Below are 13,262 nucleotides of genomic sequence, written 5' to 3' on the forward strand. Positions count from 1 at the left end.
ACCCACAATACAGCCCGTAATTGTCTCCCTCTGAGTTTCAGCTCAGGTCACATGAACCGCTGGTTATGAAGACAACATTTCGGCACAAGACAACGAGCCGTAGGCCAGCGTAGAGAATTGGCGGAGAGCACTGGCGGCTGCCTTCTATAGCGAGGGTATGGGAAAGTTGGTACAACGCTACGATACACGTCTAAGTCGGGTCGGCGACTATGGAGATAAGTAGCTGCAAGGTGTATCTAACTGTTGCAAATAAAACATTTTTGATTTTTACCGTGGTTTCCATTTCGCGACCTATCGGACCTTACTTTCGGAATAGCCCTCGTACATTAGTGTTCGTAATAAACGTACTTTCGGTACGAAGTGTTGTGCTACATTGATGAGCCTGCTTTCGGATTTGGACTGGATTCTGGTCACAATATGACAGCATTGTTCTTTGTATTGGGAAATGGCACATTGTAATTTTTCCTAGATATTAACAGATGTAAAAATTGTTTCTTGCAATTGTTTCTTTTGTAGTTGAGGAAAAAGCTCTGTGAAATTTGGTTCTCACCCTAAATCATTTGTTAAGCTTCTTTATCTTCAGCAGCATTTGACTGTGTTATGGTACTGTTTTCATGTTTTTTGTCTTAGTGTTCCAGGTAGTTGTTGCTTCTATTTTCTGTTACATTTCATTGTATAAATATTTTTTTCCAAGAAATAAATTTGTGTACATATTTTTGTAGATTTTATAGTACTGACAAAGGCACAAATAGTAACAAATGGTGATACAAATACTCTTCTCCAGTGATAGTTTCCTCCAATTGACTAAAGATAGGAATGGGTGGGAGAAATAAAACCTTCATAAATTAAGGGAGAGTCAGCTAGAGCACAAGCCCATTGTATCGTGTCTGGATAAGGGGGAAATGGTAGTGAAATGCTTATGAGGTAAGGACAGACAGAACAAACAGAGATAGTACAGGTGAGAGGTTGGTTGAAATGAAGTATATGTAGAACAAATTTCCACTCGTTGGGTTCTGAGCTATTTTTACTGGTCTTGAGCACACACAGCTGTTGAAATCCTATGTGCAACTATCTGAACCATCTGATAGTGGCATGCATTAGCTGATGTGAGACATCTCATCTCACAGGTAGTATCTCTTTGAAGATAGTAGACTTCCCAATGGCTGAAGGGTGCAAGACAACAGTTTTGTGGCAGAGCAATGCTAAAGATATGAATCCTGTGACTTGAAGATCGGTTGAGGCCATTACAGAAGATGCCAAGTGCTGGGGACATTTTTAATTTCATAATATGAATTAAAGTTTGCTTTATATAGACATGCATCTTTTTACCTCTCATAGTTTCCAAATTTTCCTGTTAAAATTTAAATTATTTGTATTATTTATATTTCATTATGCATGAGCAGTCGTAAGACACACTGGATAGATAAAGCTTAAAAGTGTAGTGTAACACTATGTGAGTTTTAGAAAACAGCAATAATATTCAAAAATGTGCAAATTCACATAAAATCGGTCATGTGATATTTGAAGAGCACATGAAAAGAATATGGTTTGTCCACTTTTTTCCAAAAATGAGTTATGTATGCCATGAGATGTAGGACAATGTGTTATTTAAAACTGTTAATCGACCATTGCAATAGTATGAATAGTCCACATTCTATAACCCATTTTAAATTAGGCATGCAGGGAAAGAATGTGCTAATGTGTCTCACTACAAGGAATATATGTTGTGTATTAAAAGTTTTGGTTACCTTGTGGGTTGTTAACTAAGTTAGTGTTTTGAGGTAATAAATGCTGAAGAAAGATCAAATATTATATGAGAATTCAGTGATATGGTAAACTGGAATGAACAATCATTGTATCTGACAGGCCTCATTACAATACTTCAACGTCACAGAAGGCGATCAAGGAAGAATGAAGATGAAGCACAGCTTCAAAAGTGTAATTTCAACTACAGAGTAATAGTGAAAAATGATGACACTGTACATGAAATTCCAAATGCAGCATAGCAGTACATGAAGCAAAAAGGCAGTGATTCATGAGAATTCAGTAATTTTTGAAACTGTAAGGGGTAAGCGTGGAAATAGTCCAAGGAAGGAAGTAGTCCAAATAAGGAAGAAGTAGAAATGGCAGTTTATCATCACATTCATTCATTTAAGGGGACACCAAGTCATTAAAGCAATACTAGACCAAGAAGTTGCATTTCCCTAGGAACTTTTGGTGAAAAAAATTCCTTGAAATGTTACAGGAAAAATAGTCAGATTTTGTCATTTCATATGAAATGCATAGAACAGTGTTAAATGCTAAATTCAGTATAGCTTTTGGGTATCCAAGGAATGACACATGGTCAAACTGCAATAAATATTCTATTGAGATGAAAGTGCTGAATGCATTGTGATCTGAAAATTTAGATGATATGAAGAAACAGCTCTTGAAAAAAATCGTCAAGATCACCATTGACCGGAAACTTCACAAAGTCAAAGCTGAAGCATTTTATTCCAGAAAGAGAAGTGCTTGTTTAAGGAGCCAAAAGTCTTATGAAAGAGAAGCACCCTGCATGAACTACAAAAAAGGTATGCTTACCAAACAGAAGTACGAATGATGTCTATTACAAAGGCAGTTGTCTGTTTACTCATTCAGTATTCATCAGCTTTCGTTTGCAACATCAGTGTTCTATTCTTATATTGAAGATATTGGAAGAAAAGGCCCCAATGAAGGCGTTTCCTTTTTAAATTGCTTTGTGACAGAATTGTTGTACAAGAAAGTCAAGGTACTGAAGTTTTTTGTTATTCATGTTCAGGTCAGAACAAGAATTACGCTGTGCTAAGATATCTTAATTATCTTGTGAGTGAACTGAAACTTTTGTAGACGCTCTTTCATGGAGTGTGATAAGAATATGGGACTGATTAATGCATTATCGTTAGCAGAACTTCGAATGGATTGGGTGTGAATCATGTTTGAAGTTCAATGTAAGTCTAAGCCTTTTGATGTTGTGGTGGTCAGTCAAGATATGATACAAAATTGGGGATAATTTCTCAAGAATAAATATTTGAGGAAATGGCCTTTCCAAACAAGGCCCATTAGAGAACTAGTCATTACAAAAAACATCCCCACCTCATTCAACATCAAGTAGCTTATAATTGAGCTTGGATTTTATTGGTGCTGAGAGTTTCACAGCTACTTTGAGAGCAACATTCTGGAGAATATCCATCCCCTGCTTGCAGAGGTAAAATATAAAAAAAATATAATAAAACATTATTTTAGAATAATTTTAGATGATGATGATGATGATGATGATGATGATGATGCTTTGTCTTTACGGGCCCTCTGACATCATCTAAAGAAAAATATCAGTACCCCCAGGTTTTGAAAGAGTATTGCAGACAAGAAGCTAGAGTGTTTTACACAGGCCATTTGCACAAGGCTGAGAACTGTATGTTGAGACAAAGTAATTATATTTTATTCTTATTACCACCATATCACATGAAGTTAAAATAGCGAAGAGAAACTATTTACCAAGGAGTTCCTTTATTGTTTCGAACTTTTTTCCATTACAAAATAATCTGAAACACATGACACTGTTTTAAATATTACACCAGTGAAACTACAATTTAAATATTTAAGGAATCAATTTATATTAAATATATGTATATAACATATCCTTCCAAATGACTTTTACAATCATTAATTTTGTCCATAAGTATCCATGAAAATCGGTTTCTAACTTTAAAGTTGCTCTCCTGAACAATTTTATAATGTGGACAAAGCACATTCTTTTCCTGATGGGAAGGAAAGAAAAATAAAGCAAATCCATATGCTGAAAGCAAATAAAGAAAAAATAAATATTACAGGTCTAATAATTGTAGCCAATGTGGCATTTGTTTAGATTAACAAGACATTTCTTTTGATTAACAAGAAGAAGAAACACTAAACACACTGTAGTGTTAAACTTTCATATCTAGTATTTTTAATCATCTCTCTGTTCTTTCTATTGACAGGCAAAAATACCTTGTTCAAATAACTGCAGATGCATTGGTTGTCGCAATGTAGAAGAAAGTTGTGACAAAAAGTCATTGCGAGATTTGGCAGATGCTGCAGAAGTTCGTGTACAACAGCAGACAGCCGTCAAGAACAAACTGTCAGCACATATACAGGATATTGCACGTCCTCAGGCATCAACACAGTCTGGCTCTAGGTATATCCAATATCTGAATCATACCAGGATTTATTCATGGCCTTGACAAAAGATAAATACAGTGTACTCCAGATTTATTCATGTATGGATCAATTCATACAACCCCCCCCCCCTCCCCCGTCTCTCTCTTTCTCTTTCTTTTTTAAAAAGAACACGTATCATGCACATGGGGACTGGGAGCGCGGGTTGCCGGGAAGATGACTACACCATGCCTGACACTACCATCCATCCAGTAGACATTGTGCTGAATGCATGTTTGATTTTTCATGCATCTTCTCCCTGACATTACCCCACATAATCGGGAGTGTACTGTACTTCAAATAGCATCTATAAACATGTTTAATACCTGGGAAATCAAAAAATGTGTGTGTGTGTGTGTGTGTGTGTGTGTGTGTGTGTGTGTGTGTGTGTGTGTGGTGTTTTAATTTGCATGTCTGTTAGTGTGCTGATTTTGAACACGCATTTTCAGGCATGCATTCAACTTCATGACCCAAGATGTTATACATGCAACATGTCAGTGTATGTTAGCCCAAGCAGAAGATTCTGAGCGCAGTAATAATTCAGACTCTCAAGCAGAGAGACTGATTTTGGAAGAGTTTGGTCGCTGCCTAGTCCAGATCATAGAATGTGCCAGTAAGACGGAAGGTATGGGGTAAGAAAATTACTAAGAACTTTCTGGGAATTCCAGGTTGGAATATCAACAGTTAAAAAAGGATAGGTGGCTACTCACCATAAAGATAACACAATGAGTTGCAGACAAGCACAGTGAAAAGACTGTTGCACACTAAGCTTTCAGCCAAAACACACACACACACACACACACACACACACACACACACACACACACACACACACACACACACACACACATACATTCACATGAGCAGGCATACCTCACATGCACATGACAGCTATCTCCAGCCACTCTAGCCAGACTGCAACTGTTGCATTGAACGAAAGCAGCAATCAAGAATGTGGCAGGGAAGGGGAGAGATAGCAGAGTATGAGTGGGGAAAGAGAAGAGTGCTGTCTGGTGGAGGGAGCAGAGACTAGAAGGTGGCAAGACAAGGCTGCCAGGGGCAGTGTTGGGAGGTTGTGGGGAGCAGTAAAGGAGAGGGGCAAAGGAATGAAAAGACTGGTGGATGTGTTGTCAGAGAGCAGCCGCAATCAGGGTGACGAGACGTGAATAGGGGGGAGGATAAAGGACAGAGGAAGAGGAAACTGAGTGGAGGGTTGGAGGCAGTAGAGTTTCATATGTTATCCCAGCCTCAACCTATGATAAACTGCGCCTCTGTACCCTCCACTAAACAGTTTCTACGCCCCTCTGTCCTACAACCACCTCTGAATTCACATCTCCTCACCCTCATTGTGCTTCTTCGCTCACTCTCAGCCAATGCACACATCACACTTTTCTCCTCCCCTCCCCTCCTTTTCTCCTCCCCTCCCCTCCTTTTCTCCTCCCCTCCCCTCCTTTTCTCCTCCCCTCTCCTCCTTTTCTCCTCCCCTCCCCTCCTTTTCTCCTCCCCTCCCCTCCTTTTCTCCTTCCCTCCCCTCCTTTTCTTCTCTTCTCTTCTCTTCTCTTCTCTTCTCTTCTCTTCTCTGCTCCTTTTCTTCTCTTCTCTGCTCCTTTTCTTCTCTTCTCTGCTCCTTTTCTTCTCCTCTCACCTCCTCTCCTCTCCTGCTCCTTCCCCTCTCCTGCTCCTTCCCCTCTCCTGCTCCTTCCCCTCTCCTGCTCCTTCCCCTCTCCTGCTCCTTCCCCTCTCCTGCTCCTTCCCCTCTCCTGCTCCTTCCCCTCTCCTGCTCCTTCCCCTCTCCTGCTCCTTCCCCTCTCCTGCTCCTTCCCCTCTCCTGCTCCTTCCCCTCTCCTGCTCCTTCCCCTCTCCTGCTCCTTCCCCTCTCCTGCTCCTTCCCCTCTCCTGCTCCTTCCCCTCTCCTGCTCCTTCCCCTCTCCTGCTCCTTCCCCTCTCCTGCTCCTTCCCCTCTCCTGCTCCTTCCCCTCTCCTGCTCCTTCCCCTCTCCTGCTCCTTCCCCGCTCCTGCTCCTTCCCCGCTCCTGCTCATTCCCCTCTCCTGCTCCCCTGCTCCTTCCCACTCCCCTGCTCATCTCCTCTCCTGCCCTCGCCTCCCCTCCCCTCTCCTCTCCTGCCCTCGCCACCCCCCTCCTCTCCTCTCCTGCCCTCGCCTCCCCCCTCCTCTCCTCTCCTGCCCTCGCCTCCCCCCTCCTCTCCTGCCCTCGCCTCCTCCCTCCTCTCCTGCCCTCGCCTCCTCCCTCCTCTCCTGCCCTCGCCTCCTCCCTCCTCTCCTCACCTCTCCTCTCCTGCCCTCGCCTCCCCCCTCCTCTCCTCTCCTCTCCTGCCCTCGCCTCCCCCCTCCTCTCCTCTCCTCTCCTGCCCTCGCCTCCCCCCTCCTCTCCTCTCCTCTCCTGCCCTCGCCTCCCCCCTCCTCTCCTCTCCTCTCCTGCCCTCGCCTCCCCCCTCCCCTCCTCTCCTCTCCTGCTCCTGCCCTCACCTCTCTCGGTCCTCTGCTTTTCCACACAGCCATGTGACGTCACTCATGGCAGCATTGTCCTTTAGCCTTCTACACTCTGCTTGCCATGCCAGGCAGCCCTCTTCTTTGCCCACCATCCCCCTCCCTCTCCTCCTCCTCCTCCTGGTACTCTGTACTATGCATCCTCTCTCGCTTCCTGCCTCACTCCCAATCGCTGCTTGAGATAGTGGCCTGTGCATGTGAGGTGTGTGTGTGTGTGTGTGTGTGTGTGTGTGTGTTTCTTTCTTTTGTGAAGAAGGCTTTGGCCAAAATTTAATGTATAACAGTCTTTTTGTTGTGCCTGTCTGCAACTCAGCATGTCACTTTAACTACTTTTCAGAGTTGTCAAAATGTTTTGATCATGTGTAATTGTGTTGAACTTAAACTTTGTCGTAGGAAACTCTGCAGATTGGCATGCAGTCAGCCTGTTGGTTAACTTTGAATTTATTTACGACTTTGGAGAGAGGATTTACTCAGTCTGCAGTGTTTTTCCACACCATTGTCTTATCAAACTTGGAAACAATTTCTATCAATAAAGGGCTTGTTAGATGCCCAATGCACAGCTTATTTTGTTGTCTTTGAATTACATACCTTTTCAAAGCGACCCTGTTCTGCATTTAGGGGGGCCTTTTGGCATCATTTTGAAGTAACTGCTGACCTATTCTCTTGACATGTTTCTTTTTTATTTATGCTTTTTTCTTGGACACAAGAATAGTATAGTACTATAATCTTGTGCTGACCTGAGAAGAAAACCCAGGAGGTATCTTTGTAATCAGTTAATGACACAAAGCTTATTCTTGGCATACATATGCAGTAGGAATACCATCTGTAAATCTCTTAGCATAGATTCCTTTCACTCTTCTAGTCTTTGGGTCAATCTATATGAGGTGGTTCAGTGATGGTTGCTTGACCATTTTTAAATATTTTAATTATTTTATATGTGATTACTCTATAATTGAGAAGTACAAAGAAGTTTTTATGAAAATTTTACCTTTCACCTTTACTGAATGGTGGCCATTTTCGTTTGTAAGCACGCGACGATGCTTCAGTTTAGAGACGTTAGCAGAAATATGAATATCTCTGCAATGGGTTAAGTTACAACATTGCAATTGATGTGATGGTTTTTAGAAAAGTGCTCTCTACAACATTGTCTACTACACAAAATATCCTAAATTCAAAAATTAACAGTGGAAATGACCTCCAAAGTTTGGTATCCAAATTTTCAAAAATTCCCTTTTTAGGCCCAAAAATAACAAACGAGGAGTGATTTATGAGAGTCTATTTTTTCCTATAGTTACGTATCGTACACTACTAGCCTCATATAGAGCAAGAACACTTACAAATGCTTCCTTAATTTTTTATGAATTTTTGAAATTTGGAAATTTTCATTTTTTGTAAAGTTTGGAGTTAGTTATCTCAGGTGGGACTGAATATAAAAATATGATTTTTGCACAGTTTGTACACCTATATGATAGCAATGTACTGTAAAAATATCGACCTTGATATCTGACGGAACAAAGATATGAAATTTTGAAAATGAGGAAATAATTCACATTACTCTACAACTGATCTTATGGCTGTTGCCTATTTAAATGGTTTATTGTTTCATTGTAATAAAATTTAATTGTGACATATATTTAATTAACACTGTCACCCAATATTCATTTAGTTTACTTATTTTTAATAATGCTATATTAAATAATAGGACCTTTCACTTTTGTTCTATGGTAATAAAAATGCCCATTTAGGTTAAGGTTTATTGTCAATAAGGAAGTACATTACTGCTGGGTGTGGCATTGTAGAACTACATTATTGCTGGGTGTGGCATTGTTGTAGTCAGTCTGTTCTGAAATCTCTGTTAAAATGGATGTACATACTTCATCGAGAGTATAGAATGTGTTATGTGCATTGTTGTGTGTGTGTGTGTGTGTGTGTGTGTGTGTGTGTGTGTAATTAATTTTGAGAGATTAACCGGAAAGCAATAACATGGATGAACAGTGCTCTGTTGGACAGATAGCAAGTGAAGTGAGTCACAAAACAGTTTACAGTTCAGTTTCAAAAAATGTGAAAACTGTCAAAGCTAGCCGATTTTGCAGAAAATTTTACATTTGTGATTCAGGATGCAATACAAGGGTACCACTGGGTCAATGACCAGGCAACAGTGCATCCATTTATTCTCTACTTTAAAAATGAGAAAGATGAAGTTCGCAGTTCTTCAATTTGCATCCTAAGTGACTACTTGGAGCACAACACTTTGGATGTACATGTGTTTCAAAAGTATGTAATAAATTACATGAAAGAAAATTTTCCCAAGCTTGAGAAGCTGATATACTGTTCAGATGAAAGTGGTAGTCAGTATAAGAACAAAAAGAATATTTCAAATCTGTGCAACCACAAAGCAGACTTTGGGTTGGAGGCTGAGTGGCACTTTTTTGCATCTTGCCATGGTAAAAATGCATGTGATGGAGTAGGAAATACAACAAAACGTGAAGTAAAGCAAAGCCAGCCTACAAAGACCAACCACAGACCTAATACTCACAGTACAGGACATGTATGTTTTTTGCAAGGATAATATTAAAGGCATTACCTGTTTTCTGATCAAGAAAGAAGTGGTGGTTCTGCATATGAAAACAACATTTCAAACCAGATTTGAAAACTGTATAGCAATAAAAGGAACAAGGCATTTCCACAAATTCCTTGGCATTGCAGAAAACTTATTTCCGTGCTATGTAACATCAGAAACCGAAATTTATGAGAATCATTGTGTCAGTAAAATTACACCTCTGCCTTAACGTTGAATGACATACTGGCATGTGTGTACGATGGACAGTGGTGGCTTGCAGATGTTGAAAGAATAAGTTTGGAAAATAATGATGTTTTTGTGCGTTTTTACCCCCTGCTGGCTCATGAACATCATTCAAAAAATCTACTAGTGACAAAGTTTGGATACCAATGAAAAATGTCTTAAGAAAACTTTCAGTGCTTCAACTTACCACAGCAACTGGGAGGTCTTATTCTATATCACAGAAGCTGTCTGAAGAAATAAGTGTTCTTAACATTCACCACCAGGTTTAGGAACAGTCGCATCTCGAAGGATGTTAATTGAAAATATTTATTTTAAGTATGCCAAAATAATATAAATGTTAATTTCAGTGTTGTTTCCACTTTTTGTATATAATTCAGTACCTTACTTCAATAATAATTGATTATATTCCGCCAATATCACACGTGAATAGACAACAGCCATAAGATCAGTTGTAGAGTAATGTGAATTATCTCCTCATTGTCAAAAATTCATATCTTTGTTCTCAGTCAGAGATCAGTATTGAAATTTTTACAGTACGTTGCTATCATATAGGTGTACAAACTGTGCAAAAATCATATTTTTATATTCAGTCCCACCTGAGATAACTTAACTCCAAACTTTACAAAAAATGAAAATGTTCAAATTTCAAAAATTCATAAAAAATTAAGGATACATTTCTGAGTGTTCTTGCTCTATAAGAGGCTAGTAGTGTATGATATCTAACTATAGGAAAAAAATATACTCTCATAAATCACTCCTTGTTTGTTATTTTTGGGCCTAAATAGTGGATTTTCTGAGTGTTCTTGCTCTATAAGAGGCTAGTAGTGTATGATATCTAACTATAGGAAAAAAATATACTCTCATAAATCACTCCTTGTTTGTTATTTTTGGGCCTAAATAGTGGATTTTTGAAAATTTGGATACCAAACTTTGGAGGTCATTTTCACTGTTAATTTTTGAATTTCGGGTATTTTGTGTAATAGACAATGTTGTAGAGAGCACTTTTCTAAAAACCATCCTGTCAATTGCAATGTTGTAACTTAACCCATTGCAGAGATATTTGTATTTATGCTAACGTCTCTAAACTGAAACATTGTCGCGCATTTACAAACGAAAATGGCCGCCATTCAGTAAAGGTAAAAGGTAAAATTTTTAAAAAACTGTTTTGTACTTCTCAATTATAGGGTAATCACGTATAAAAAAATTAAAATATTTACAAATGGTCAAGTAACCACCTCAATTTTTATTGTACCACTTCATTTGGATTGACCCCCACTAAGAAAGTAACCTGTAACAGAATGGGAAGCTTCCTCCAGTTTGGTTTCTGTAATATATTCTCTGCAGAGAATCTACAAGGGTCATTTAATAAGTAATGCCCCACATTTTTTTTAAAAAAAAAGCTGTTAATATACATAGAGAAACATCCTTGTTGGTGCTTCACATTTGATGTTTATTCTGTGCGCCAGTAAAGTTTCGAACTATTCTGGTAGACGGCAGAGCAGTAGTACAGCATCAAAATAGCGTGTACATACGACTCACGTTGCAAGCAGCGTACTTTTATTGAATCTTTGTGTGCAGAAAAAAAACTGGTGAACCATAAGCAATCGTGTGCAGTGTATGGCGATGCTGCAGTTGATAGGAGTACAGTTGGGTGATCGATAAAGAAAGTTACAGCCTCAGGAAATGGAGAGACAGTGCTCCATGATCTGCCACACTCAGGACGTCCTTTCACAGCCACTGCTCCAGACATGCTGAATCGTGTGGATGCCATTATTTGTACTGACCAGTGTATCACAACTTGACAATGGGCTCTACAGTTGTCGGTCAGCATTGGAAGTGTGTCTGCTATGATAGAGTGTAAGCCATGCAGTGAAAACATGGGCATGCTTTTACCAGCACGGAATGCATGCTCGTCCACAATGTTGGCATACGGCCGTAGAAAGTGATGGAGATTACATGGGAAAATAGGACATGGAAAGATATATTGATGTATATTGTCACCAAATTCTGACTCTTAACAATAAATATGTTCTGAGAAAGAAAATGTGGGTCATCACTTATCAAACAATCCTCATATATATGACACAAACAAATGTGTGGTTCCTGAAGAAAGGGCAGCAGCTTTGTTCAATAGTTGCAGGGGCACAGTCTGGATGATTGACTGAACTTGCCTTGTAACATCAACCAACACAGCATTGCCGTGCTGGTACTGCGAACAACTGAAAGCAAGGGGAAACTACAGCCACAATTTCTCCCGAGGGCACGCAGCTTTCTTGTATGGTTAAATGATGGGGTTCTCTTGGGTAAAATATTCTGTAGGTAAAATAGTCCCCCATTTGGATCTCTGGGCAGAGACTACACAAGAGGACATCATTATCAGGAGAAACAAAACTGGAATTCTACGGATCAGAGCATGGAATGTCAGATCCCTTTAAAAAGGAAAATGGGTAGGTTAAAGTCAGGTACAGTGGTAATTAGTGATGTTTGGTGGTAGGCAGAACAGGACTTCTGGTCAGGTGAATACAGGGCTACAAATGCAAAATCAAATAGGGGTAATGCAGGAATAGATTTAATAATGAATAAAAAAAAATAAGAACACAGATAAGCTACTACGAACAGCATAGTGGATGCATTACTGTAGCCAAGATATACACAAAGCCCATGCCTACCACAGTAGTAAAAGTTTATATGCCATCTAGCTCCACAGATGATGAAGAGATTGAAGAAATGAATGATGAGATAAAAGAAATTATTCAAATAGTTAAGGGAGACAAAAATTTAATAGTCATGGGGAACTGGAATTGTTTGTGAATATGGGCGGGGGATAAGGAATGAAAGAGGAAGCTGCCTGGTAGAATTTTGCACGGAGCATAACTTAATCATCGCTAACACTTGGTTTAAGAATCATGAAAGAATGTTGTATATGTGTAAGAGACTTGGAGACATGTAAGAGGCCTGGAGATGATGGACAGTTTCAGGCTGTGTGTGTAATGGTAAGACAGAGACTTAGGAACCGAGTTTTAAATTGTAAGACATTTCCAGCAGCAGGTGTGGACTCTGGCCACAATTTATTAGTTGTGAACTGTGGATTGGCAACGGCCTTGCCACAGTGGATACACCGGTTCCCGTGAGATCACCGAAGTTAAGCGCTGTCGGGCGTGGCCGGCGCTTGGATGGGTCACCATCCCGCCGCCACGTGCTGTTGCCATTTTTCGGGGTGCACTCAGCCTCGTGATGCCAATTGAGGAGCTACTCGACCGAATAGTAGCGGCTCCGGTCAAAGAAAACCGTCATAACGACCGGGAGAGCGGTGTGCTGACCCCATGCCCCTCCTATCCGCATCCTCACCTGAGGATGATACGGCGGTCGGATGGTCCCGATGGGTCGCTTGCGGCCTGTAGACGGAGTTAGTTAGTTAGTGAACTGTGGATTAAACCTGAAGAAACTGCAGAAAGGTAGGACATGGATAAACTGAAAGAACCAGAGGTCGTAAAGAGTTTCAGAGGGAGCATTAGGGAAAGATTGACAAGAACAAGGGAAAGTAATACAATAGTAGAAGAAAAGATTGCTTTGGGAGATGAAATAGTGAAGGCAGCAGAGGATCAAGTACATAAAAAGACGAGATATTGAATTTAATTGATGAAAGGAGAAAATACAAAAATTTATATTTTAACTAAAGTTCAGTCTTGATCACACCATTTATGTTTCAATGATATAGGTAACCGGTTTCGGTTATTTT

General features: G+C 40.0%; 1 protein-coding gene across 2 annotated transcripts in view; it reads left to right on the forward strand.

Moving 5' to 3' along the window:
- Nucleotides 1–13,262, forward strand: part of LOC126236658 (protein lin-54 homolog) — a 277,045-nt gene that overhangs the window by 248,311 nt on the left and 15,472 nt on the right. The window contains exons 10-11 of one of the 2 annotated variants that reach the window (XM_049946127.1): nucleotides 3,996–4,192; nucleotides 4,662–4,844. In XM_049946127.1, coding sequence (XP_049802084.1) covers nucleotides 3,996–4,192; nucleotides 4,662–4,844 — 380 coding nt within the window. The remainder of the gene's footprint in view (nucleotides 1–3,995; nucleotides 4,193–4,661; nucleotides 4,845–13,262) is intronic. The other variant, XM_049946126.1, reaches the window with a different exon arrangement.

This window comes from Schistocerca nitens, chromosome 2 (genome assembly GCF_023898315.1).
Source record: "Schistocerca nitens isolate TAMUIC-IGC-003100 chromosome 2, iqSchNite1.1, whole genome shotgun sequence".
Classification (NCBI taxonomy): domain Eukaryota; kingdom Metazoa; phylum Arthropoda; class Insecta; order Orthoptera; family Acrididae; genus Schistocerca; species Schistocerca nitens.